General features: G+C 46.2%; 5 protein-coding genes across 5 annotated transcripts; 3 read left to right on the top strand and 2 right to left on the bottom strand.

Moving 5' to 3' along the window:
- Positions 1-490: 490 nt before the first annotated feature.
- On the top strand, positions 491-2,614 carry PtA15_11A439 (uncharacterized protein; the record flags this gene model as incomplete). The annotated part of the gene is made up of 1 exon (XM_053161347.1): positions 491-2,614. The coding sequence occupies one exon, from the start codon at positions 491-493 to the stop codon at positions 2,612-2,614; it is 2,124 nt and encodes a 707-aa protein (XP_053025303.1).
- Positions 2,615-7,328: 4,714 nt separating this feature from the next.
- On the bottom strand, positions 7,329-12,190 carry PtA15_11A438 (uncharacterized protein; the record flags this gene model as incomplete). The annotated part of the gene is made up of 15 exons (XM_053161346.1): positions 7,329-8,264; positions 8,333-8,738; positions 8,819-8,928; positions 9,039-9,304; positions 9,390-9,630; positions 9,699-9,781; positions 9,859-10,198; positions 10,271-10,503; positions 10,617-10,938; positions 11,027-11,135; positions 11,211-11,400; positions 11,491-11,654; positions 11,869-12,025; positions 12,091-12,109; positions 12,188-12,190. 15 exons carry the CDS (start codon positions 12,188-12,190, stop codon positions 7,329-7,331), a joined length of 3,579 nt encoding a protein of 1,192 aa, XP_053025302.1.
- Positions 12,191-13,076: 886 nt separating this feature from the next.
- On the top strand, positions 13,077-14,819 carry PtA15_11A437 (uncharacterized protein; the record flags this gene model as incomplete). Its single annotated transcript, XM_053161345.1, has 9 exons — positions 13,077-13,317; positions 13,407-13,566; positions 13,642-13,720; positions 13,805-13,856; positions 13,995-14,014; positions 14,111-14,281; positions 14,416-14,469; positions 14,591-14,665; positions 14,772-14,819. 9 exons carry the CDS (start codon positions 13,077-13,079, stop codon positions 14,817-14,819), a joined length of 900 nt encoding a protein of 299 aa, XP_053025301.1.
- A 1,430-nt stretch (positions 14,820-16,249) lies between these two features.
- Positions 16,250-18,872, bottom strand: PtA15_11A436 (uncharacterized protein; the record flags this gene model as incomplete). Its single annotated transcript, XM_053161344.1, has 8 exons — positions 16,250-16,254; positions 16,329-16,375; positions 16,438-16,457; positions 16,529-16,605; positions 16,682-16,883; positions 17,077-17,156; positions 17,257-17,303; positions 18,835-18,872. The coding sequence occupies 8 exons, from the start codon at positions 18,870-18,872 to the stop codon at positions 16,250-16,252; spliced, it is 516 nt and encodes a 171-aa protein (XP_053025300.1).
- A 903-nt stretch (positions 18,873-19,775) lies between these two features.
- Positions 19,776-20,675, top strand: PtA15_11A435 (uncharacterized protein; the record flags this gene model as incomplete). The annotated part of the gene is made up of 5 exons (XM_053161343.1): positions 19,776-19,812; positions 19,879-19,909; positions 19,993-20,212; positions 20,283-20,385; positions 20,485-20,675. 5 exons carry the CDS (start codon positions 19,776-19,778, stop codon positions 20,673-20,675), a joined length of 582 nt encoding a protein of 193 aa, XP_053025299.1.
- Between the last annotated feature and the right edge of the window lie 7,027 nt (positions 20,676-27,702).

Genomic DNA, 27,702 nt, shown 5'->3' with positions numbered 1-27,702 from the left:
GTGGTCACAATGGCGGCCTGGCCGGGGAGCCTGGGGCTGGCCCGCCCCTTGGACGCCGGGTCACTCGAGGGTCTCGCTCGGGCCTCGGGGCCACCCAGGGGGCCACGGTGGGTCCGCTGTACGCTGGCGTCTTGGGGGCTGAAGAATACGGCCGCGCGGTCGTGGCGCCACGGCCTTCGCGGTGTTACGGCTTGCTGCAACCAGGGCCCTTTAAGGCGACCTCTCTTGTTAGGGGTTTTTTTCCCCAGTTCCTTTTCACATTCACCCCATTCGCCAGTTTGCTCTCATCTTTTGCGCTTGTCTATTCCGCTGAGCCTCTGGATCCAGAAATATCCGCAGGTTTTGGAACCTCGGGTTTCAGATATCTGGTGTGATCCGCGACCCCTTACCAGATATTTCGGATTATCTACCGGATATCCCACGCGGCTAAGGCAACGCGTTGAGATTGTCAACAGCTACAAACCTGGATCCATTCATCCAAACGCCCTCAATGGACTCCGACCCACTTTTCCCCCCAGATTTTCCGACTCACCTTCGCCGCTTTACTCGCCACATCACCAGCGTTCAAACAAGGGGCATTAACAATTCTTCGACGGACTTGCTCTTCGCCACACATGCCTCTGATCATCCAGCACCACCATCCAGTTACGTTCCAGCGCATGATTCATATGATCTTCAGCTTTATCCCATCAGAACGTTTCGACCCAACTTGCTCATCGATAACATCGAAAGACTGTTCATATCAGTGGTCCCACTCTGGAGCTCGGGAATTAACGAAGTGAAGCGTTTGACAACATGGCGCAACCCCAATCGCACTGCTGTCTGGGCAATTATCTATTCTCTATGTTGGTGGCATGAACTAGTGCTTCCAGCAGCGTTAACTATTGTCATCTGCCTATCTGTGTGGCCCAAGCATGCGGCCAAAGTACTGTTCCCTCCGGAAGAGATAAATCTCCGGCTTAAAGGCAGGAATGACGCGAGGGATCAAGACATCCCCGAAATCGCGGATCCCGACGAAGTGGCTGAGGCGGCGGCAGCAGCGGCAGCAGAATTCATTCACAACGCGGATGCTCAAGGCCCTCGCACATCACCATCGACAGAAGACTTCAAGAAAATGCCAGTCAACGGATCAGTGGATCTATCAGACAAGCCCAACAGCTCATCATCAAAATCTAAGCAACCGAAGGCTGGAAAAAAAAATCTGTCACAACAATATAAGCCTATCATCTACAAGTACGGCGGCGGGATTCAGAACATCGCGGGAGACTTGTGTGATGTACACGAGCGGCTTCGTAATTTGTTCACGAGACAGTTTATTCCACCTCCTCCACGATTACGGCGCTCGTCTCCATCTCACAATCAAAGCTTCGACGATCTGAATCCCGGGATGGATGCCAACGTCCGATTTGCGATACCGTTTATCCCTATTTTGTTCTTTTCCTTAATTCTTCCCACTCAAATCCTCGGCAGATGTGTGACTTTTGTTATAGGATTTATATTCTTTTTATTGGATCCAATCCAAACCCGGTCAAAACTCGTGAGGGATGCCCTGGACGCAAACCAAACAATCCTCAGAGGAGTTCCAACCGACCGTGCGTTTGTCCTGGCGACCCTGCGCAACATGCAGCAAAGACATGATGGGGGCTTAGATATCGCAATGAAATTACTCAAGAAGCCCGATCCTCCGGAACTTCCACAACGCAAGCGAGCCGCAGAAGAAGACGTTGAATCCGACGGACTATCAACCTTTAGCTCGAATCACGCATCTGGAGACAGCCCCAAGTCGATATTATCAACCTCCAAGTCCGCCTCATCTCAACTGACTCGCAGCAGTTCATCTTCCTCTGCCCCAGCCGAACGGCATCAGGGACTCATCAAGCTAGCCAAAAAACTCAACAGTGTGACCGAGCGAGGCACTCAGATGTTTAACCAAGCCTCTTATCAAAGTAGTCAGATCATAAATGGAAATCGACCAGTCAGTTTAGATCTTTCGCTGATTCTCCCGAGCAAATCTCGTAAAGCTTTGGCCGGAAGTGACGCTGCCTCAATGAAATCATCTTCTCGATATCAATCCAAAACCGATAAATTACTTCGCGCCATCAACGACTCTCGCACAACTCATCTTAACAGTGTGCCTGGTAGTTCAATTGATGAAGGCGACTTTCTATCCAGTTCCAATTCCCCCTTTGACCCGGAAAGAAATTCCTCGAGTTTTTTCTGCTACTATGGCAATATGCCTGGCCACCTAACCATTCATTTCTCTCGCACTCCCGTCTCACGGCCCAACTTGTCGTTCTACTCGGGTCTAGGTCAAAGTTTCAAGGTCCGAAAATCGCTCATCGTCATCCCACTAAGTCAAATCGTCGCAATGCGCAAAGTAAGCATGTTGAGCTTAGCAGGCGTATGGGGAGGTATTGATGGAATCGAGTTCTACGAGAAAAGGGTTCGGGACCACAGTGAAGAGTCCGATGAATCAACCGATTTTAATTCAAGCAACGTCAAGCTGAAACACCACACATTCAGAAACATGACGGGGAGAGACGAGGCATTTTTGAAGCTTCTGGTACTGAAAGATTGGGATGAAAACGAGGAACCTGGATGGATTTCTGTCTGATCACGCTCTTTCAAACAAAGCCTCACTGGAATGGCGCATTTGTTACAGTAATCTTGTAAATATTGCGGAGACAATTACGGCTGAATGAATTTACACAAACTCTTCTTTTGAACCAACACTTGATTATGATACTATGTATGTATTGACATCTACGACTAATTGCCTGCTTGTACAATGTAAACCCCCCTGTGCTTTTTGCGCTGCCAATATTCAAACTCTACAGGAATAAGTTTTGAGTTTCTGACCTGGAGGCTCATCAGCGCACTTGCGCCGCTTGACTGCTACCCAGTGTCAATCTTTGCAAGGGGGGGGGGGGGGGGGGGGGGGGGGCGTTGCTAGACAGTCAGTGATTACACTGGAAATTTCTTGGAATTGTACTGGAGGGCAATCCAAAAATGTTGGATTTCTGTCTTTCCACTCATCCCTAAAACCCCTTCACTGTCCCTTCTCCCTCCATTCCACCTACTTTATCCTCCTCTATGGGCTTGTTTTCACATCAAAGCTATCCAACACTTATGTTGCCCCCTTTCTATGTGGTCTGTCTTTTATTTGCGGTCATGCTTCTTTCTTACTGATCTTGTAGACTTTGATCCCTGCTCAGATTAGACTGTTAGCTTTCCTTGTTTACTGCTTATCCTCTAGATTGCGCGCATCTCTGATGGGGATATCAATGTACCTTTTGACATGTTACACTGAGTTGAGAAGTTTCAAATTCATTATTATTTTATTCATTATTATTCTCAAACCACAAGTTGATGCCATGTACATAGTCTATTTAACCAAAGCCCAGTCCAAAGCAATCAACCCATTGGTTCTCTCCCTCTTTTTCCGCCATTGAGCCAATCCAGTGAGAAAACCTCCTCTCACTGTCCAGCATATCCTTACCGCATCTCTGCCTCCTTTTTTGGGTTCTCCGGTTGAATACTTAACAAAAAATATTGTGGATTGCCAACCCCTTTCCAATTTGAACTTAACTAAGTCCCTCTCTTGCCTGAGGCTTTGCCGGAGGGACTTATGACTTATCAGGAATTCTTGCATGAGAGAACCGGATATTTCAACCCTAATTTTGTTACATCAGCTGTATCTCATGTAATTCTCAACCATCATTCACAAGACCAACTTTTTATGCATTGCATGCTTTTTCTCATATTTTACACATTTTTCAGATTCTCTATTTCTTCACTCAAAGTTTTTAAACATTTGATTGAGAAAATAGAGATGGCCCCGGCAAACCCGTCGCGGGTACCTGCTATCCGCTGGCGGGTACCCGCCAGCGTGTGCGTGTTTGGGTGCAGATGCTGGACTTCTGGGAGAAATCAAGCGGGTACCCGCTCTTGTTTGGGCAGGTGGCAGCTGCCACGATGACTGGAAGGACTGGGAAGGCCTTCCTTCCAGTCAAAGAGGTTCTGTAACCCCTTCGACTGGAAGGATTCCTTCCAGTCAAAGAGGTTCTGTAACCCCTTCGACCGGAAGGATTCCTTCCAGTCAAAGGGGTTTTGTAACCTCTTCAACTGGAATTCCAGTTGAAGAGGTTGTACAGTCAAGGAGGTTTTGTAACCTCTTCAACTGGAAGGCCTTCCTTCCAGTCAAAGAGGTTACAAAACCCCTTCGACTGGAAGGAATCCTTCCGGTCGAAGGGGTTACAGAACCTCTCCAAAGGCCTTCCAGTCAAAGAGGTTACAAAACCTCTTTGAGCGGAAGGATTCCTTCCAGTCAAAGAGGTTTTGCAACCTCTTTGACTGGAAGGAATATTCCTTCCGGTCGATTTTGAGGGGCAGGACCTGCTCTGACTGCCCCAGGCGGTGCGGGTGCGGGTGCGGGTGTCAAACTTTTGGCAAAAAAGCTGGCGGGTACCCGCATCTGAACAGGTACCTGGGTCCACAGGGGCCATCTCTATGAGAAAATAATAATTCAATCAAAGTACAGCGCTTTGGCTGAGCGCGCTTGGACCTTTTCTGTGTGATCCGGTTGATTTCTTCAAAAATGTGACTTTTCAAAAAATAAAAAAGGGATGAAGATTGAGGCAAGGTAGTCTGATATTATATGAGGAGGGGCAGATGCAGGCGTACCATCCACCAAAAACTTAAAAGGTTTGCAATGGTCAGAGTTGAGTTCTGGTGGCTCAAAGGAAAACACCACCAAAACAAAAATGTCTCTCATGCGAGAATCTCGGATTAGTCAGAAGTCCCTCCGGCAAAGCCTCAGGCAAGAAAGGGACTTAGTTAAGTTTGTTTCCAATTAGCTTTTGATTGCTATTTGGAATGGTTCTTGGGTGTCAAGGGCTGTGATTGGCTCAAATTGAGGACTGAGTCAATCACCCATCCAAAACAATGGGCTCAAACCAGCAACCTGTAGTTGATCCATTCCACCAGAGCTCCTTCACAACTATGCTAGAAAAACCATGCAGTGTATGGAGATTTGTTGAGGATTGATTGGTTATAATATATGCAAAAATGTTCTGAGAAACACCCAGGAAAAAAACCGGAATGAGATTCTGGCCTGAATTTCCTGCAATGAAGTAGAATCAAATTTGACTTTGTTCCAATTCAAACCCTTTTTTTGGGGGGTTTGGGTTTTACCCAAATTGTGATTGGGATGATTCCAGTCCTTCCACCAATAGTGGTAGTTATGTTACTGATAACGGTAATGCAATGGTAACATAACTTTTTTAAGCCTTCATTGTTACAGTTACTTGTAGCAGTGGTGTGCTACTTTATCTCACCACTGCTTGAATCATTTTTTTTCTGCTTGTTACATTATTGGGGCCCGCGGCGCGCCAGATAACAAGCCAATTTCAGCGCCAAAATGGCCCTTGAGGCAACTGTGGGCTGATAGACTAACTGCATTGTTAGTTTTTTCCACTGCACTACACAAATAATGCTGTTATCCTTGATTTTCTGTCAATAACAATACATCTTTTTGATTTTATTCTTTTTGGCTGTTATTGTATTGTGTATTGTTAGTGTAGCTGAAATATTTCAGGTTGAGAATAACCAAATCCTGTTTTGATGATGGTTATCTGTTGTTATTCCTGATAAAAAATACAATAACTGTTAGTTTATCTCTGCAATTAATGATAAAACTTTCAGTGTATTGATATTTCTGGTATTAATGTTGGTTTTGAGTTGCAATAAAATAAATCTAGGACATAATGTTTTGAGAATCATTTTCTATAGGCTAAAAAGCATGAAATAGCAGATACTGTAGTGCAGAAGATTGTTCACTAACTTTCAGTGAAATTTTGGTTATCCAAAAGAAATACACTACCTGTTTGTGTATTTTGAATGTATCCTGGATAACAATACCCAAGATCTTCAATGAGAAACTTTGGATACACTAACTGTTAGTGTATTGGGCTATAATTGGGGATAACCATACCCCATTTGTCTTGCCAAATAACCACGGATACACTAACGGGTATTGGCCTGTAGTGTAGTGGCCCATTGTTGCTTGAGGGCATGTTATTGTGTTATCCAAGCAATCAAGCAATAACGTAGTGTAACAGCGTCGGAAAAAGACCCATTAAGCTAACTGTATGCCACTTAAACGGCCTGTTACTCATAACATAATGGGGTGCAGTGGATAACACAGGTAGTTATGTTACGCAAATAACGCAGATAACACAATGTAACATAACTACCCACCGTTGCTTCCACCATACCAGAAGCATTCCAATTGGTATTTGGTCCTTTGACCATACCGGAAGAATTCCAATTGGTTTTTGTTTTTTTTGTACCAACCAGTAAGTATCCTGGAATGAAACTTTAAAAGCTCACCCGTGGTGTACAAGACTGGTTTATTCTGGTCATCAAGAGGACAAATCCCTCTCAATGACAGGCATCAAGGTGGTGATGCTATTGATGAACCACCCTCTTGATGACTGGTATGTCAGAATATGGCGGGACGGCGTTTTAGGCCGTCGTGACCTGCTCGCCCTGCCGGCATGAAGTTGAACGGCGGCTCGAATCTGCATTCAGATTCACGCGGGATCGACTACGGAGTCGACAGTTGTCCAGCCTGGATTTCTGTCTACCCTGGATTCCAGAGGGGAGACAGGCTATGTTCGGCAACGGGTTAGACCTGCGTAATTTGTTCGGCTCTCCCAACAGAACACGTAGCTGGGCAGACACTGCCAACATCCCCCGTCAGCAGGGGTGGCGTGGCCGGTCATGCGGCTCTCAGCGAACGGAGGCAAGCCGTAGCAAGCAAGTCAACATGGTTGCATTGGCTGGTTGAACCCGCATCAAGCCAACCAATGAGTCGAGAAGGAAAAATAATAATAAGAAGGTTTCTGTGCCCCTGGACCTTTGCATGTAGAAACAACATTGGTCAAAGATTACGGAGAAAACCCTCAATACTGGATTACGAGACTTGTTAAGAAGACTCGGCAAACTCGCAAGGCAACTAGAAGGTTGCTACGCTTATGGTTTACAGGGGAAGGTGTTCATAATCTGACTAATCATACAAAAGATCATCGTTAGCGTATGTACAAGCATAATCGGAGCAGGCCCGATTGGATAAATCCAGAAATCTAACATTGGCATGAGGTAGATAGAGTAGAAATTTCAAGCAAACACAGATCGCATCAATCGACCATCCTGTTTATAATGCTAGTGTTCACATGGAAATTGGGGTGTCCGAACCGTGAGTGCGTTCCCTTCCAGGTTACTGTGGGTATGTTTCTTTCGAGTTTATGGGAAATCTGCTCGTCCGTTTAGCACTTGTGACATCGCTTTAACTTGTGTAATTCACCACTGTTATTTTGACCCCCGGGTGTAGAATGTCCAGTCGGCCTGGTATTCGGTTGGCATAAAGTGATCTGGTGATTTCGACGGAAGTTTGCCAGCTCGGTTCGAGTAAGTCGAACCAACTGATCATTGGAAATTGTTCCCGCACCTCCAGATTGTGCGTCAATTCTGCGAGAGATGTTCACAAAAGGACGGATATCGAGTCTGGGTAGCGAAAGATGGAAAAAGAGACCGATGAATGATTCCTTGGTGAGCTCAAACCCCGATCTGAATAAGTTTCCGGCTAGATCCCGGATCGCCCGGAAATGGCTTCCGATGTCTGCGGTCGTGTCGCAAATCTTGAACCTTGTCCGCAGGATCTCTTTCATGATGGTAATCTGTTTACTTCGACTGTTCCAGCGCTTCTTGATCTTATCGAAGGCCATCATTCCACTTTCGGCTTCGAGGACTGTGAGTACAAGTGCATTGTCTACCGAGGCCGCCATCGCTTGTTTGATGATCAGGTCTTCCGCGGGCCCTATCGTCTGGTCCGGCGATGTCAACAGATTCACCTTCCCAGTAGCCATTCCTAAAATACTATCCACCGTCCTGAGCCAAGCTTGGTAGTTGGTTCCATCCGCGTTTAGCTTTGTAACAAATTCAAGCATTTTGAGCATTCCTACCGGGTCATACTGTGCTACCGTCGTCTTAGCTTCGGTCGCGTAGAGATCTTCGAGATCGAACACATCTGACAAGAGCTCTTCTCCCGAAAACTGTTTTTCGATCTGACCGTCACGGAAAGTAAAAAGTTTGATTTTTCGGGAGGAATTTTTGGGAAATTTGACCCATGTCGAAAGTTGCGAAAGTTTATCGATCACATCCTGCACTGAAGAAGTCTTCGGCACAAAGAACGAATACCTTCCCTAGTAACCGTATTCTCTCAGTAACGTACCTTGCAATGTACATAAACAGAGGACGACATTGGACCTACCTCTTCTCGGTTGTGAGCACCAGTCCACGTAATATTAACCTTGCGTTCCGTTTCATTCTCATCGACAGGCAAGTCCAAGAGTTCGTAAAACACAATGTTATTGATGGAATTGTTGTCCGGCGACTCAATCATGTTGGCCACAGTGCCCTCTTGTCGGATGACGCGCTGGGGTTCGCCTTGGTCACTGTTAGTGAATCGGAGCTTCGCCGGGTTTTGTTGTAACTTTTCTCCCGCGAGGTGAGCCATCTGCGAATATGAAAGCGTCCTGCTCAGTGGGATGTCAAACTCAATCGTCTTGGCCATGGCGGTATGACGAGGTTTGAATTGAACCAGAACCCTATTTGCCAAAAAATCATAAAACGACACGGGATCGAGATACAGTCGCTTTCTCCCAAGATTTTCAAGTCTTGAATTCAAAGAACCCACAGTGGCAAAGGATCATTAAAATTCACTCAGACAATATAAGAATTCATTGTTGGGACTGACTCTTCGTTGGAAAATTCGAGTTCAAAGCAAATGATGTCTCCATCCGCCATTTCAGTTTCCGTGAAGATAGTATTGAGGTCAATCAGATTAACTTGCCCCGGCGCGATTTCCTGTGTGATAACAAACCCAGGTAAAAAATCCAACGAAAATGAATTGAAAAGCATACTTCAATTTAATGGGTATGCTCGACGCAAGTAAAACCGAACATCAAGATGCCAACCTCGTAAATCTTGAGGCGCCGGTCCTCAGGAAACTCCATGCGGCTCTTGATGAGAGGGACCAAGTCTGTTCCCTTTTGACCCTCCTTAACCCAAAAGTGACCGATCCCGGATAATGTCTGATCCGAAACATTGAAATACTTCAGAAAGATCATCAACTGCTTTTCCTCGACTTCAGCAGCCTGTGCCTCATGCGCTGGGTCGATAACTTCAAGGTAAAGATGGAGATCTTGATCTGACGGGGCCATTTGACGCACACTCTCCATTGCTACGCGGAGAAAATTCGGTACATCAACAATTATAATGTTTTTTTTGTCGGTGAGAACTAAACTAAAAGTTCTATCGAGACTTACTCAGTGTATGATCATCTTCAGGCACAGCAACACGCGGTCGCTCTTCCGGTGCAAACAATGGACGAAGCCGAATTTGCTCAGGTTGGTGGCCTTGGTTTTGTGCAAGTCTTGATTTAAAGTCCAAAAAGCGTTCTTGTTTAGCAACTCGGAATGTCGGAAGGTCGGAGGGAGGCATATTTTTGGCATCAAACAGCGCCATATCAAAGCCTTGATGAGCGCGGAAGGTTTTCTCTGTGACGATCTTGGAGTGACGCATTAATCAATTCCTCAACCTTCTACCGAGTTGCCATAGCAACTCTGCCAGCATACCTTTGTGGTGAGGTACAGGCCCATCTCTTCTTCCTCTCTCATTTTCTGGTAACGCTCTATCTGCTCCTTTTGCAATGAGGATCCTAATTTGTTTGGAACAAACCGGTATAAGGAAAGTACTGAAAGATAAAGCATGGAATTAGGTTAATTTGAGACTCACTGAGATGAATAGGAGTGTCGGCCAGGGTAATCGGAGCAAGGATATCCGCTTCTTCGGTTTCTCTAACATACACCAACATGTGAGCGTTTCTCGAACTATGGGTACCACTCTTCAAAACTTCTCGATCAGTGACCGGAATCACCCGTTGGTCATCAAATTTATACCACTTTGATTCAGGACGTGGTTTGATGAGGGCATAGTGCTTCTCAGGCTCTTGGTCTTCTTCGGAATGGACCAATACGCTGTGTAACCGATAGTTCCAGTTGGCTGTTTTGTCAGCTGACTCGTCTAGGTAAGGTGCGAGATCCAGCTCGAATGGAAATCCAAGTTGATCATTGATCTGAAAGTCAAGTTCGAAATTGCTACAACTGTCAGTGCAAAAGATCCACACATAATAAAGGCTACACCACACCTTAACCTGCTTGTCCTCCTGCAAATTGTACTCCAACCGTTTGAGATGGAGATGGAGAACATGGGGGAACTCTATGAAGATGGTTCCTTCTTCAGCATCTTTTAGACCATGCTCAATACCGGCGTGGTATCGCTTGTCGCTATCGATTTTCCGTGGCGCTACGTAAGCTTTGAAAGAGTCTTGCAGCGTTTTGAATGGCCCTCCCTGAAGATCTTTGATATTAAGTTCAACATCTGCATTATAGAAGGATAAAAAGGAGCATCTCAGGAGTTATTTTCATCGATCATTCTTCAAAACTCAAACCCAAACTGTTTTTGTTTGGAAGTGACCATGTACAGCAACATACCAAAGAAAGTTTCCTCTTGGCTAATCTCATGATCATTGTCGACGGATTTGATATATCTTTTACGTTTTCCAGCCATGAGATGTCGGAAGGCATCCTCAGCGGGAGTACCTTTCATTCTGCCATGCAGTTTATGCCGAAGCAAGCGCGTGAATTCTTGGGCGTCGTACGGCTGAGAAGCATCCGAAGCCTTCCATCCTAGAGATTTCTTCAACTCAGCTGTCCCAACAGACTCATCGGATGTTTGCAATTGATACAAGACGCGCTGAAGAGCCAAGACTACTGAATCCCGACCGTCGTGCGCGGTTGGAATTTGGTAAACAGCCTGTGAGAGCCCAGCGATGTGCTTAAGCCGTCAGAAAACGATTACAGAAAAGTCAATTGAACAGGAAATCAGAGTGATTCTAACTCACTTTACGAAAGGAATTTGTCAGGAAGAGAGACTGCAGTATGGGGTCTAGGTGGGATGCAAGTCTTAGGTTTTTCAAGGGAACATAACCTGTGTATTTTTTCGAGTCGTAGCTGAATAAATCAAAAACGTTGGTGCAACACCCAAGACCGAGAATCGGAACCTGATAGCAGAAACGTTGGACAAACTCCACAAAGTCATGCCATAGTAACCCGCTTTCGTCCTTAAGCACTCGAACAAATGCAGTTATGATGACTTCATGATCCTCAATGATAGGCTTGACGCGTGATCCGTTTGCAATGCGAAGCTCCCGTAGCTTTACAAAGGGCTCCACCCCACACCCGAATTTAGAATCCTTATATCGGAATTCGCTCGATGCTAGCAAGAGTCGCCGTGGGACTAGGTCAGAGAAACTGTTTTGTAATTGAACGTAGGGGAAGCGGCATGGAAAATCCGACATATCCTTACAAGAAACGACGTAGCAGGTTCCGTCCGTTGGGTTGGAAATCGCAAAGACAAACTGGGCGCAAGCATGCCAGCTGTCGATCTGTTTTTGTGGACCCCTACATTTCAAGAAAACCGAAACCATGTCGTTTCCTTCCTTGCGATCCCGAGGATAACAGAACATGCTCCTGTGATAGCAAAACAATACACATGTAATCAGGGTGGATCAAGACGCCAAACCCCCAAAACTTCAAGTAGCATTAATTCATTATCTTTTAACAACGCGGAAGCTAGTGAGTTACCGATGGAGTCTCGGTGAGGCTCCATCACGATTGGTACATGTCCTCACAAAGGGCAAAATGTAAACATACGAAAACGGTTGATGGGAATCGGAATGCCTACCATTGATAACCACCGACAGTAAACGTACCACTTGAGACTGAATTGCCTCTCGGTATTTTGTTGATGTCATCAAAGCCGGATATTTTCCAGCTGTATTTCTTGGCATCTTCTACTGGGATTCCTAAATCAATCAAGTGCCTTGCTGCAAATGCTTTGGCTATTATCGGTCAAGCGTGTGAATCAGCCGAATCATTGTGTAAGGTTAAAGTGGAAATCGCTAACGATCATCAACCGAGACAGTCTATAGTTTTTATCCAGACTGATGAATCAGCAGCTTGATGAGGTATCTAGTGGCAAAAGTAAAGTTGATGCGACGGACCATTATAAAAATCAACCAGAAAGACTGTTCTTGTGCGATTAACAAGGATACCAGAGTAACGTCCACTAAGCCGAGTCCGTCAGAAATCAAGAGCAACCATCGTTCGGAAGAACTTTGAAATCGACGAAGTTGGGATGGTACGTGTGATTTGGGTCCCACATAAATAACAAGAGAAGTCGATCCTTTGAGTCAAGCGGCTTCCAGCGCGCTCGGGCAGCGGGAGGGTTGCGCGACGCGGGACCCGGAGGCCGTGGCCCGGGCCGGTGCTATGTACCCCGCTTCCAATTCTGTCAGCTTTGTCTGTATGAAACTTTAGCTAACTTGACTAAATACGAACTGAGTTTGGGTGTGTAAATTGAGATCTGGGAGGCTCCCAGACTCTACCGCAACGGTATCTGGATGACGGGACCAGAACACCCCGGATCAAAATTCAACTTCATAGAATTGAGCCAGCAAGTTGAGCGACGACAGGTAAAAATTGTGTCCCGGTAGACACCGAAGCGACAGGAAGTTGCCCGATCACACCACTCCTTCGCAACCGAGACACAATTCTATTTACCTGCCCGGAGAGCCCGCCATTGCCACCGGTGGTCATTGCACTGGCCAGAGCTTTTAGATGATCTATCAAACAAGTGTGGGATGTGGTAAAGCGACAAGGTCTGATGGCACTGCAGCAGACGGCAAGCGACCAAGCTGGCCCGGCTATCCTGACGGGTGGTCACCTAAAACATAATAAGCTTGCAAGCACGATCATCTTCTTCCGCTTGAGACCGTCCCGCGATTCACATACATCCATCCTTCTAATTTCCGTGACCACAACGAGGCAAGCCCACCAAGCCCTAGGATCAATCTGAGCCCAGGCTTGTGACTCACGTCTCAATCGTTGGTAATGGTTTCAACCAGTCTAATCCTGCTGGTACTTCTGGTCCAAAGGCACCATTCCTCCTTTGCCTCAAGTGATTCTGCTGGTAATTCAAAGTATCTCAACGCAAATAGCGACTTCCGGATACCAAGCATTAGCACGAATTCAAATCACGATTATTCGTTGCATCTGAGCAATCTTACTGCTAGAGCTGGTCCGGCTGTTCCAATTTATAATACCTGCAGCACGCCTGGATCCTTTTCACTCAGTACGCACTTCTCTATCCTTTTCGCGGAAGCCCCTTTAGATTTATCGCGACAATCTGCTTGCAGCTTACCATCAACGTCTTCTGATCAGCTTTCGATGATGGACCATCGCAATTCAGTTCGAGATTGGATGCAAACTTAGCTGCGGCTAATTTCAAAGCCAGTTATTTCATCAACGGAAATAATATCGGCTGTATTTATGACTTCGCCGACCTCTTAATTGATAGGTTTGGAAAAGGGCACTTAATTGCGTAAGAGTACTTGTTAAAATGCTACCCTTGAGTCCATTTTTCCTGATCATCATGAACTTGCTTACGTTCCTTCAGGAGCCATACCTGGTCGCATGTCCATTTAAACCAGGGCAGTTACCAACAAATTTCCCAGCAGCTGGAATTACTCGAGAACGTGAGTCCTATTTTTGCGCACTAATAATCCGCGGATTACTATTCAATGAAACACTTCTGACGTCCAGGTGAGTTATCAACGCAGGCTATGATAAAAATCTTGGGAGTCAAGCCGCTATATTTTAGACCCCCTTTTGGTTAGTCTGTGATTTAAATCCCCGATTATATCAAACCATGTCCTATCGAGCAAAAATCGATGCAGAAACTTTATCTGGCTTTCTTCTTTTCAATATCATTCTTCTAAAACAAAACCATAATACAACTGGACTAATCAGGCGAATTCAACGACCTTGTGGTTAGTAAACATAATATTAAATACTGTGTCTTTTTGTCCTTGAATCTTGGCAGCTTTATCTTTCTGGACTTATTATTGGTGTGATTGTGGTTTCAGCTACAGGTTTTGCAAGACCGAGGCTACAAGGGATTGATTCTATGGTCACAAGATTCAAAGGATAGTTTGGCGTCACCACCCAGCTCTTCTGAAATAATAGAGAGTTATCGATTTTATCCCGAACAAACCAACGTATTGAATCACGAAACTACCGCGCTTATGGTTGATGAAGTCAGCGTGTTTTTGATTTTTTGTCTTCTCTATTGATTGCTAGAACCACATGCCTGGTCGCTATTGCCCTTCGCGGGTGCAATCCTGGCTGTAAAATAAGCTTGTTACTTATTCTCCACATCTGATTGAGGCAGGTCATACCCGGTGTCGTCCCGATTCTCAAGGAAAAAGGATTCAACCTGCAAACGGTGAGATGGTCTTCTTTTTTTTGTCTTGTCTTTTTTTTGGAAAAGATTTCTGAAAGACGGCGATTGACTGTTGAATCATAATGCTCTAATCGTGATGTCGGCTTGAAAACACACGGAACAGTCGCCTGATTGCTTAGGTCTGGGGTCAAATCCAAGTGATTGGTATGTTTCGGTTCAACAACCGGGATCCAGGGATGTAAGTATTCGCAGCACTATCTCGATCTTTAGTACCTTTTATCATTGGTAAAAATTCAGCTAAAATGCATACTCACTCTCTTAAAATTTGATTGTGGATATACCAGGAATCTTGGACTTGCAATGGTACACCAACATCTGAAAGCTACGTATAAGCTTGATTGATTATTTTCTTCCTTGTATTGTCTTCATTCTCCATATCTCTTTTGCCTCGCTTGAATGGAACGAAAAGATCATTTGTGCTGGGGATTTATCTTGTAAACAGGCAAAGCTTGGGTCATAGGACACTCCGTTCCGTATGATGTAAAACCCATTTGTTTATTTCGCTTGCAAACATACGATCCCAGAGGAGGGCGTTTCCAATATCCAAATCGATTTTTTCACATTTAACCCAAGTCTTACAGCCCGTGTTCGAGCTTCGATCACTGGATGCTGGAACGTCAGATGTTTGAAAATTGACAAGAAGAATGCAGGATGAATCAAAAAATGTGCCAGCGCCCGATAACCGGAACCCCGCGGCCGGTGCTTGTACTTTGGGGTGGCAGGGTCAGCAAGGCCATTGGCTATGCCTGCCGAATGTAGTGGCCGTCAGTCTGCAGGCTAACACTGGCTGACACCAGAGGCTTACCTAGTTAACCTGGAAATTTCGCCTTCGAATGCAAATGGTCTGAGGATGACAATTTCCCTACTGCGGGACGGCGTCCCCTCCAATAGAGGGACTTGTTAGACACTTTCCTTCCTTGCTAAAATGCTCCCAAACTTGTGACACATGAGCCAGCAGTGTTTCGAGGTCGCAATTTGTGCGAGGGGCGCCTGGGGCCATCCCAGGCTGTACCAGCGACGGACGTGTTGAGTTGGGAGAAGACTGGTGTGCCACGTGCGATCTCAGATGTGGCAAAGAAACCACACTGGCACTTCTCCTCGCACTGTCCAGACTTGCAACATCCAACAAAAGGCACTTCCAGCACCCAATGTTGTCGGGTGAAAAAAAGCACGGGTCCTCAGGGGAGCAAATCCAGCTCCAGAGACTCACTGGACTTGGTGTTGTTCATTATGGGGAATAAATGAAGGTGAGAATAGACACACTCAAGAAGAGCCAGAGAGCGGTCAGAAACAATGCGACTTGTTGAGCGGAAGATGCAAGTTCTTTTTTTTTTTTTGAAGTTGTCGTGGGGGGTGTGTACGTGTGGGGGGAAGGGGTGGGGGAAGAGAGAGAGGGGGGAGAGAGATTGGAAGGGATAATGATTGAAGAGCATGACCATCACAATCTCAAAGAATGAAAGAAGAGAGACAATAGCAGATGAGAGTGCAGGATTGATTTGACTGAAATCACTTCAAACCTATACACACGCCAACGAGGGATGAGAAGAGGGAGGGAGGCGACGGAATAAAGGGCAAGGGGGAAACTCATTCGTCCTTTTCTTTCACCATGGACAGGGAGCACCAAGAGTGAAGAAAAAAAAGTGGGGCTGGTGCAGAAGAAATACAAGTAAAACGGTTGTGATTTGCGGTAAAAAGATCTGCAAAGGAAGGCGAGAGGGTAACGGATTTGTATTTAAAGAATTATATAGTCGGGTACTTCTATCTATGCTGTGAATCCGAACAAGAAGCTTGTCAGTCCGTAATCCACTGGTTGCTAGCGTGACCAAGGTCAGTCGACTCACACTTGGGGGCTTCCTTGAACGCAAGGCACATTTCTTCACCCATGGAGCTGTTCAAGAAAAATTGCTGTTAGTGATGCAAACAGACTCTATTAAAGGGTGTTCGACCTACGCAGTGATGGTGCAGTAGAGCTAAAGAAAGAGACACGATGATGGGTCAGTGCTTGTTGCCAGACCAAGGATCTGAAATTTGATCAACTTACATCTTTACCAGCGTCGAATTGGGCTTGGATGTCGTCACCAATCTCGCCCTCGGGGACCTTGACGTCATCCTTGGAGACTGAAGAGCAAGCAAGCAAAAAAGGCTCGGGCCGGGTTAGCTAGGTACAAAGTGGATCAGCAAAGCCATGACGAACCTCCATCGGTGGTGATGAGGTTGAGGAAACCGTCTTCGATGTTGACAAGCTGGTATTCAGTTCGGCTGACGTTGGGCACATCCATGTTGTGGGTGGATGGGGAGATATCTTCGTATTTCTTGGAGGTGAAGATATCTATGCCGACCAAATGGACTTTGGCGTGGCCGTGTTTACCGGTCTTGGAGGTGGACATGTCGACGATCTATGGTTGGGAGCACACATGAGAGCAAGAGGGGAGGGGAGGGTGAGTTAGTGGACAGTGGGGTGGTTGTGAGGGGTGAAATAAAGGCTAAAAATTCGAAGTCCGAGATCGGAGAAGATCTGGAACTCGGGTCCGACGGCGATCGGAGATAAGGAGGAAAGCCGAGGAGGGTGAATGGGAAGGACTGGCTCACTTTGCAAGGTCTGCCCTTGATAACAACGTGCCCGTTCTTACGTAAGGCGGAACATTGCATGGGGTAGGTGAGCGAGGCACCTAAGCAGACACGTTGACAGAAAGAAACGGGCTGGGTTAGATTTGGATGGTCATTCGAGAGAGTGAGACCGTACTCTCGATATCAGTAGAATCGACGCACCAGCCCCGGCAGCCTCGAAGGTTTGGTTGTGTTGCTCATCGTCAGACCTGTTAGAAAAAGGAAAGGGGTTAGTCGAGACCGGGATGGGAATGAGGCCGATGAGAGGGTGATACTGACATGGCGGCGGCGTATGTCAATTAATCGACCGGAACGTGAGGGTGACTGTCGTAAAAAGAACAACTGCGGCGTCTGATAAGCGGAAAGAGAACCATCAGCCAGCGAGCTCGGCAGGAGAGCAAGACGGTGAGGACGATGGGGGTCTGTGGGCAGGTTGGAAGGAAGGGGCCAGCGGAGAGGGAAAAAGTGCTTAACTGGTGCTGTGAGTGGGATAGACAAGCAGGGGAGGGAAGCAGGAGAGAGGGAAGGTGAGCCGGCTTGATGATGCTACGGTGCTGAGGCCGAGAGACTCACTCGTTGCGCTTGGACTTGGCTGGCTGTGAAACGTGGGCAGACGGAGCAGAGGAGGGAGGGCCGGGAGGGGAGCAAAAAAAATGGGAAAAAGTGGGACAGCGCGCACGGCGCTGCGACCCCCCTGCGACACAGAATCTGCAATGTGCGGGGCAGGCTGCGGCTCAGCGACGTCAAGCGGGCAGAAACTAGCCCTAACCTGACCCCATCGGAACCAGACAACTCCGATCGGCATCCGATCTACTTTTCTCAATGAGTCCGAACCGGCCCAGGAGGACAGCACCGTTCGAGGGAGACCTGACAGTCTCATTTTCATGTCAGAGCTTACATGCCTCTGGATTTGTAGGCGGGCCCCGTCCCACAAGGACCCTCGGACCTCCCCCCTCCAGTTGGCACAACACGTCCGTAGTTTGCCCACTGGGAGGAATTCCTCATGGAAGGGAATAACCTTCTAGATGCGGATTCATTCCTGAAAAACTGGGACTGCCAGTCCGGGGTAAGCGAGTATATGGGCCGTGGCAGCACCTTCTGCAGCAATACATAATAATCAAGCTGCCACTACGCAGACACCAGAGGAGCGGGAAATAGCAACTCATTGCCAGAACTTCCGCCGGGTCTGCGTCCCCGCAGATTGGTTTGAGAAAAGGAACATGTGTTCCTGAGCATGGGATTTGCTGTTTTCATGTGTGGCACGTTCTGGACCTGAGACGTGTTTGATCCAGGATCCAGAGGCGCATCCAGAGATCGATTGTTGGCGGCAGGAAGTGCCTCAATAGCCCGGTTCACGTAAGGAGAGACCAGGAGTATATGATTTTTTGTGTAAGTTGTATTATTCTGAAAGACGTCCTCGAGGCTCGTATCTTTCACCAGGAATTTGTAGCCGAAATCAGCTCAAGATGAACCTGTTACCAGAGAGCTTGATCAAAGTATACCGATTTCTTGACGGTGCATCCACGCCCTTGGAGCAGTTTGTGGACTACGGCCCCTTACTCGCGAAATGCAGTAGAGGCAGAGTAGATGATAAGGATGAATGTGAGGTAGAAATTGTCATATTCGCCGACTCAGAGATCGTCAGAAGAAGTTATGCCAGGCACATAGATCCAACTCAGCAGTCTAGGGAGCTGAAAAACGAAAAAAAGTAAGCAGGCCACACGTGTCTTCGAACGTCACAAGTCGCTCGTCTGCTGGAAGGGCCACCTCCCGACCATCTCGTCTCTGTGAGACGTAGGCCCTGGGGGGCTGCCCCTCTTCTTGAGAGGCTGTGTTAATCTCGCCTTGTCTCCGGTTCATCGCTGGGACAAACATGTCCGAGTGGAGAGCTTTCGCGGAGTCTGGCGCAGACTGCCGGGTGTCGCACCGCCGCTCCTCATGATTGTGGAAGAGTGGGGACCGCGATGAGTCGGCCGAGGGTACAAACTGTGCTTTGGTTCATCGGCCGGGCGAGCATAGGATCAGGCTGCACCCGTCACAATGAGTGCACCGCCAGGCACCGTCTCTTTAGGCTGCCTTCTTTTAACTGGTTGAGGGATAGTATAGCTCATAATACCCTTGGCAGTTTCCTCCACTTATGTATAGACATTCAATGGCACTAGTCTTGCAGCCAGCTTTCAGAGGCTTGAAAACGGCAGCGGATCCCGGGCGGTGCAACTCTCCACTTTCTCTCGGTTGAACGACACCAACTGACCTTTTAAACTACCCCGCTTATCCCCACCCTGCGAAAGATGACATAGATTTGTGCTCCTTTTTGCTTAGTCGTCTTTTCAAATCGCCCATTGCAGTAAGAACATCAGGAAATGAGAGAGGAACATCTATGTGCGCTTGGCATAGTGACAATGGAAACCAGTCACCGGTCATTTGTCTGTCAGATGTCTTCGGATCCAGCACCGCACCATACGACACGGACAGAGGCAGCTGCAGGCTGCTCTGATTCTCTAGCGGCACCTCTTCAGCTATAAAACCAGTTGGTTCCTCGCCCATCCAGTCTATCATCCACCACCGCTTCCAACTACCAGCAGCATTCCAGCCAACCCACATCCACCCAACCAATCGAACACCAGCTCCAACTCCCCCCCTGCACTCAAACTTCAGCCCAACCCTTCGCCTCAGTCAAAATGGTCGCCTTCAAGTTTGCTGCTACTTTGTTCCTTGGTAAGTCCATCGCCCCAGAGATCCTGACGCAGTCGCCTTTGACTGACATCCACATTCCCCTTACAGCCATCTCCTTGGCTGCCGCTCATCCAATCAAGTAAGTTCAAGTTCGACGTGTACATGGCTTCCCGAAGTCTCCACCCTCACCCCAGCTGAATGCACTTTGTTTGACTGCTGCAGTGAGCAATTGGTCGGCCGTCAACTGCCCAGCCAAGTCGTAACCACTACCTCCTCTTACCAGAAATTAACTAGCGAGATAAGTCAACTCCAAGAGAGCATCAGCTCTGGCGGCATCTCCCGATCAGAGGCTCGTCAAAAAATGGAAGCTATCTACAGTTCCGCCACTCAAACCCTCAGCACTGCTGGATCGTGCGGCTCTTGCTGGGGCTCTGGAGCAGTCGTGAGTGCTCCTTGCTCACATTGACTGCAAAAGAAGTTTAAAAAATTGACAGAGGCCCCTTGTCACTCAGAACACTGTGAGTTCGTCTGCGAGCCAGACATACCAAGCGTTTAGCAGGCTCGCCCAAACTGTCAATCAAGTGTATGGCGATGCTGCTCCCGACGTCTTCAGTCGTAAGTTGAATATCTGCATAGTGTTTTCAGAGAGTCAAACAAGCCGAATGAAAAGTTAATCCCCTCCCTCTTCCATACAAACACCACCTATTCCATCAGCTGTTGCTCGATTGGATCCCCTGATCAATCAGAACCTCAACAAGTTCTCCCAGAGCGGTGCTGCAATCAACTCATTCTTGCCTCAAGGTGGCCAGGCCTTCGGCCGCTTAGGACTCTGGCAAACCGCCAACTTTGCGAACCAATTCTCGTCCAACTCTCAGTCCGGAACAAACTTCCGAACTGGCTTCTAAGCGACCAGCCGTTCTTCTCTCAACATCAACCTGGCAGACTTTCTATGCACACCCCAGCTCGCGAAAAACAGACCAAGGACATTGTGATCAGTCTGATTGTACTCTCTCTATCCATGTCTCCGGACATTGTATTTCCCTTGCTCGTTGACGATTAGTCCCCAATGGATGCGCTTCACTTTTCACTCACTCTCCTCCCATCCCGATGTTGTCTTGACGAATCTCTGACGAACCCTGTGCGAAATGAAACATTGATACATACTGTTGCACCTCCACCTCATGCACACCTACTTTCATAGCGTCAGTGGGATGTTTTTTTTTGCCTTGACTGCACCAGAGGATTGTACATTTGTTCCCGCCAGAATGTACCACGGCAGAATGGTGATTGTTAAGAACTGCGGGTCCATCGAAAGTATTCATGATTCACTGAAGAATTGGGAGAAGCGGCGGGTCCATCGAAAGTATTCATGGTTCAGTGTAGAATTAGGAGTCTCCCTGATAGCCCCATGAGATGAAAGCCCGACAGTGAGGCCTCCGCATACATTTATTAATGGCACAGGACAGGGTAGATGAAGAACATCCACCACAGTTTGCAGAGTGGGAACTGATGTGACCCAGGGACTCGAGTGACAATATGGTATGGATTCACACGATCGCAACCCGAACTCAGTCCGGGATGCAGAAGATACCGCGACTGCGGCGAGGCTCGGAGTGCGTAGCCCTGTGCTACAACAGGAACAAGCTTGCCTTGTGGGACCTGGCTCATCCCCGAGCTTAACAAAGCCTCTCCGAGGGGGAGTGAAGCGTCTCCAAAGGAGAAGCTTACCTCTAATGTCACATATGGGCCCTACAGACTCAAGTTTTTCTTGTGAAAAAAGTACATTATTTTTTTGAAAATGATTTAAAAACTGTAGTTTGTGGTTTAAAAAAACTGAGTAGACAGACTTGTAGCCTGCTATCTCATCTTTCATTTATTTTGTTTTTTTATCTTATTGCCCCTCATAATTACTAGCCCAATCCGGACTGGTTCTGAAGGGGACTGCCAGGCAATTTTGAGCTCAAATTTTGAAATTTCCTGAGCTCACACAGGCTCAAAGACGGCGGATTGGTTACAGAAATCTGAAAAACTTCAAAGGACTAAGATTTATTTCTCTAGTTAGATGATGTGACTAGTAATTACAATTATCAATGAATGCTAAAATAAAAGAAGTTATTCTTTTACCTAAGAGCAGAGCCTTGGCCACTCTCTACTTTTGTGGGTTGAGGAGTTATGAATTGAGAAGGAGAGGAAATTGTATCTGTGCTTGTTTGATGATCTATTTGATCAGTTTTACAAGAACACATCATCAGTCTCGGCGTCTGCTGGCATGCAATTAGCTTAGTGCCTTACTCCGCTGGGTCTTTTGACCTGAGTGATCCCTCACTTAGCTTTGGCAAAACAGCATAAGAGTGTTGCAACGTTATCTGTTTGGCAGTAACATTGCCTCAGTTATAGCCTTTGGTTATCGCTTTTAAAGCCTAGGACACAAGACACTCACCAATATTGGTTTCTTCTCTTTGAGAGATATTGGTGGGTTTGGTCTGTCTCTCTTTGACTGTTTGGTCTGGAGTTGACGGGAAAGTGCGTTCGCTCCTTTCTGATCAGCTCTCTTGAGTTTTACTACAGCTGCTTACCTTTGGCGCTTGCTGTATTGTCTTTCCCGAGAAGGTTGGACCTTTTCCAATCCTTTTTGTTTTGGTGTATGGGTTTATTTTTGATTTTTAGATTAAATTTTGGCTGTAGTATCCCACAGCCCTCTTGTCCTTTGCAGGTTGTGTAACAGTCTGGTGCTTGGTGGGCCCCTCTGTTTGGGCAGAGGGCAGCGGTCTTTCACCATGCGCCGTGGTTGGAGGGGTCAACAAGCAGCCCTGGTTCCAAATATGACCTCAGTTTTTCCTGCAGTCTACTCCAAGACCATCTTCTCAAGGATGCTGGCTCTGGGTTTCAATTTAGCCTTGGGCTGTATCTGGCACCTGTCAAATCAGAACTTGGAGTATATATGAAAGATATGTGATTTGCAAAGGTTTTTCAAAAACATTTTTTTTGAATTCTGTCCAAGCTTCTTGGAAAAGACAATAATTCTCTCAATGAGTCTCAATTATGGGCCGGATTTTTCCTGAAGCCTAATATTGCTGCTTGCGTGTGTTGTTCCTGCTTACATCCAAAGATGAATTCAGTTTCAACCCCGCGGCGCTGATCTGGACTGCGGAAAAGGTTTGCTTTTGCTTACCTGGTTCTGCAGCTGTCCTAGCTCCCGGGCCCTCTCTCAATTTATGAGATTGTTCCTGTTTGCCTAAGCTGGAATTCTCACTAAATCCACCATGTAACAAAATTTACACTGCCAGAATATTTGGCTGGGTTCAAGACATCCCAGTTTAACTGGGATGCACTCAACCAATTTAAAATGGGTTGATCTCATTCTCAACCAATGAAACATAAGCCCAAGCACTGCAAAAAAAACCGTGTCAACTGTGAGCAGTTGACATGCGGTAACTCTGAGGAAGCTTGTGGTGTTACACCAGCCTTACCCAAGGTTTGACTCAACCAAAGCTTCAATGCACAGTCACTGTGCACCTGCCACAGTGACTGTGCCAACAAAGGCACTTTTGCATTCAGGTGGAGTTACAATGGTAGCTTGGCTTGAGTATCCTGCATGTCAACTGCAAGCAGTTGACCAAGTTTTTTTTGCAGTGAAGGGCCTTGCATTTAAATTTCATCAGTTGAGATCAACCAAGTTTAACTTGGTTGATTGCATCCCAGTTTAACTAGGATAACCTCAACCCAGCCAATTTTGCTGGTAATGTTCCCGGATTTTTCTTGCCAGAGGGAAGGGATAAAGAGGAGTTTGAAATGGGTGAAATTTGGCTACAATCCTGGTGATTCTAATTGTGCCAAAAGAACAGTGAGAATCAGAAGTCTAGAGGGGGATATGGGGGAAAATGGGGGAGAGTGGCATCCTCCCTGCCATTTTTCTCAATCCTGTGGGGCAAGACATGCCACTTTAGAGGCAAGTCCCTCCTTTGGAGGTTGCTACGCTCCCCTGAGGAGGGTAAACTTGTGTTAAGTTTGGCTCATCCCAAGTTCATAATTGCTTAATATGTATTGACTTGGGTTTAAGGGTGGCTCTGAAAAGACCAGGACAACCATGGGATTCAAACCCACGTCACATTCATGGTACAGACCTGCTCTGCTGCTGAGATAAGCCGTCTGATGCACCAGGGGAGATATTTTCCCACTCCCCAGGGAGTGCCCTACTGTAACTTTTTTCCATAACTGTGCTGGGGGCCTTTGGTAAATAAAAATTGGATAGGTATGAAAAAGACTGGAAGTCAGCTGTGGAAATCCGTTGGAAATAATCCTGAAATAAACCATAACTTGCCAAGAAATCATCCAGAACTAACCTACAATTCATCCAGAACTCATCCAGAATATAGGCCTTTCTTGGCTCCATGACCAGTGTGTCCTTTTAATGGATACTAGGGTTCAAGGGCGGCTACGCCGCCCTGTGACTGATCTTATGATGTCGATACCACTAATACAAAAAGGTTATGTAAAGCCAGAAAAAGAATTTGTCAACCCTCCTACAACAAAATCAAAAGCCTGCTCCACAATGAGACCAAAACTTACTAATTAACTACAACACATATCTGTCAACCACATTGAAATTAGGTCAAAAGACGACCCAATTTGGAAAACAACCAAATTTTCTGGACATGTCACCCTTGACAAAGCTACATATAGTTGACCATGTGCAAAAACTTGAGACTTCAATACAACTACTACATTATTCAAAGTCTGACCTTGGCTCTTCTTAATTGTCATTGAAAAACATGCTACTACGGGGAATTGATTCCTATAGAATGAAATCTTTGCCTGGGCTTTGCCTTTGTACCAAAGAGTGATCTTTGTCAATGTGACTTATTTCCCTTTATGAGAGCCCATCAAGATCCTTGCACCCATTTTCCACTTCATCAAGCGGTTCACCATCATCTGAGTCCCATTGGACAAGCCTTGGGGAATGTTCAAATTCTGCAATAACATCACCGGCATGCCAACTGCCAAAGATAACTGATGCTTGGGAAAGCCAGGGAAATTGAGTTTATTTAAACTTTCCTCTGGAAGACAGTCCAAAGCATCATTTTCCAGTCTGTCGACTGACTTTGAAGTAAACACCTCAACATTCATCCTTTCAAGTGCTGCGCGGTTGAGAGCACAAGAGTCAACATTAAGTGGGTCCAGGATGCACCACAAGCTCAGATATTCCATGCAATGATCATATGATTTCCGACATTCTAATTTTATGTTTCTGCATAAATAATTGACCAACTTCCGCACAATGTCCTCTGGAGAAACTGTTAGGTTAACATTGATTTTTTCAAGTTGTACCTTTTTGTTTGAAGCGGTTTGTAATTTTCCTTCTCCAAGATCAAGAAGTTCCTGACCAAATTGGGCAGTAGCACCACCAGTATCCTTGCTTTGCCTGAGTCTCATATTGAGAGTTAAAGCGTGCTTTTTAACAGCTGTCCATAAGTAGGGAAGGGATGTGGTGTAGCTTGGATAGCAGGATAGAAGAGCTTACTGTTGGGAAAGCCATTGGGTGGAGATGAATGAAGAAATTTTGTTGTAGGAAAGGTGGCGGGAAAATCATTGGGTATCAGACATTTTATAGCAACCTAATCTTGCATAGTATAGGTCTAAGTTCCACAAAATCATCAAGATTGGTCCACAATGTTGGGCTATTTTTTTGAGGCCTAGAAATTTGTTGCTTTTTAGTCCTGGTATCATTCTTTCCACTTAACCACCTGTTGATTTAGATATACTTCTAGTCTTCTTGTCAGTCATGTACCAAAAACCTAGTTTCTACTCATTTCATTGCCTAGTCCTGGTATCATTCTTTCCACTTAACCACCTGTTGATTTAGATCCACCTCCAGTCTTCTTGTCAGTCCGGTACCAAAAACTTACTTTTTACTCATTTCATTCCCTGTTGATTCTCACAGGTTTTGTTTTTTCTAATTGTAGCATCCTGCCTTTTCTATCTTGTGCTTTTAAATCCACTGTTTCAGACGGTCAACATGTAACAATCCCAATATTTCTCTTTCTCCTTCTTTAATTGAAAACCTTGATAAAATTTGTAACTACATAACCTGTCACATTAAACTACCATCACTCTGGTATCAACATCATGGTTGTAATTCGTGCTCTGACACGCTGAATACACAGCTGAGGAGGACTTCCCGGTGCCAAAATGGCTAGATAGATTTAGTGGGAGGAGCTAAACCTTGTTTGATTGTGAAGACTTGATCTCAATCACCTTCCCCCAGCCAGTAAGTTTAGCCTTTACCTCCAGATCAAGTGTTTTAGCCAATGGGAAGTCCCTCACTACCTGAATCTCAGGATTCCCTTTTTGCAGTCAACATGCAAACACACCCAATGGATTGACTGTTGAAGAACTTGTTTGTTTTCTTGAGACAAGAGCACGTTCATATTGAAGCCATATTATTTGCTTTTCAAGATTGGCATGTTCTTTGTTTTTTTTCTTTCATTGATTTCATGAGGAGAGGGGATTGTGCAACAGGAGTTTTTATGAGAGGGTATTCAGCAAAAGAGGGGTGGGTAAACACCAAACAAAAAAGAAGTGTGGCCAATTACATGAAAAGCAGCAAAGAAAAAAAGAGGGGCTTGGTGAAGAAAAACCACCATTAGACAATTATCAACACTTAAAAAAATTGACATTGAGAGATGGTTAGATTGATCCACCTTTCATTGTGAGGGAGTCGGTGTTTTTCTAGCGGAGAGGATTTGAGACAAAGGATGAAGAAGATCTTTTTAGGGGGGGGTATCAATGATTATATAATCTTTCTTCTTCTGTTTGTCAGATTCTGGGGTGGAGGGTGGGGTTGGAGTCGTTAATTTTGTCCTGTTCCTCTTTGTTGCGGGATTTGTAAACCTGGAAGGTTGAGTAATGAGTCGGTGCCGTGACAGAGCACAATAAAAAACAGCAAAAAGATGGAGAAATTTATGTACCTTGGCAAACAAGTAAGCTCTTCTTATGTGGTTTACTGACAGCTTCCTTGATGTTTTTGGCCTTGATTGATTTGTCACCGCTCTGACTCTTGACAGCAAGTTCACGGAGCTTGGCCACCAAATTCATCACCTCCTCCTCCTCTTCAACTGGAACATTGTCGCCAGTTGGCTTGGTTGGCTGCCTCGATGACTCCTCAATGTTCCTTATCTGTTTTGGTGTGCTGTTCAGCCTCTTGCATCATTCACTCAATCTCCTTGTTGGACAGACAGGACAAAGCAGCAATAACAATTAATTGCTCCTTGTTCTGCGGTAGCCCAATGGAAATATTTTGTCAGTACACGTTTGGTCTCCAAATCAGATTCTATTTGGTAGTGCTGACCATGGAAGAGATATTTGCAGAAGCTGATTGACTTGCCAAATTCTGATCTGGTTGTGGTTGCAATGGTGGAGCTTGCTATGCTGATTGAATTTGAGGTCAACCGCTTGGAAGACCAGTACGCAGTCTGAGATTCCCGGAATTGGTGAACGTCCTCTTCCAAGGATTTGGCGATGCCCAGGCAAAAACTGTATCCCTGGACACGGTCCAGTGTCCCGCAATTGATGAATGGACTATTGGTACAATAACCGGGACCCGGTCTCAGCTTCCCGGACTTGGCAAACGTCCTCTTCTGTGATGTTGGCATGGGCCGCAGAGACATGATATCCTGGGACACGGTCTCTTGCCGGAAACAGTCTCAGTTTCCCGGATTAGGAGAATGACCTCAGCTACATATATATGCAAATGGAAAATTTCATGATTGTGCACACACAGACAATGGGGGGGGGAGATGTTGAGAGGCGTGATGGGATTGGAAAAGGAAAAAGGAAAGGCAAAAGTCGTGGTCAGTTGAGGATGGGGGGAAAGGTATAAAAAGGCAGGGCGTGTGAAGTAATGGAGGTCACCGCTTGGCTCTTGCTTGGCGC

The sequence above is a fragment of the Puccinia triticina genome, chromosome 11A, assembly GCF_026914185.1.
Source record: "Puccinia triticina chromosome 11A, complete sequence".
In the NCBI taxonomy this organism is placed as follows: Eukaryota; Fungi; Basidiomycota; class Pucciniomycetes; order Pucciniales; family Pucciniaceae; genus Puccinia; species Puccinia triticina.
This window is presented reverse-complemented; position numbering and strand designations above follow the sequence as displayed.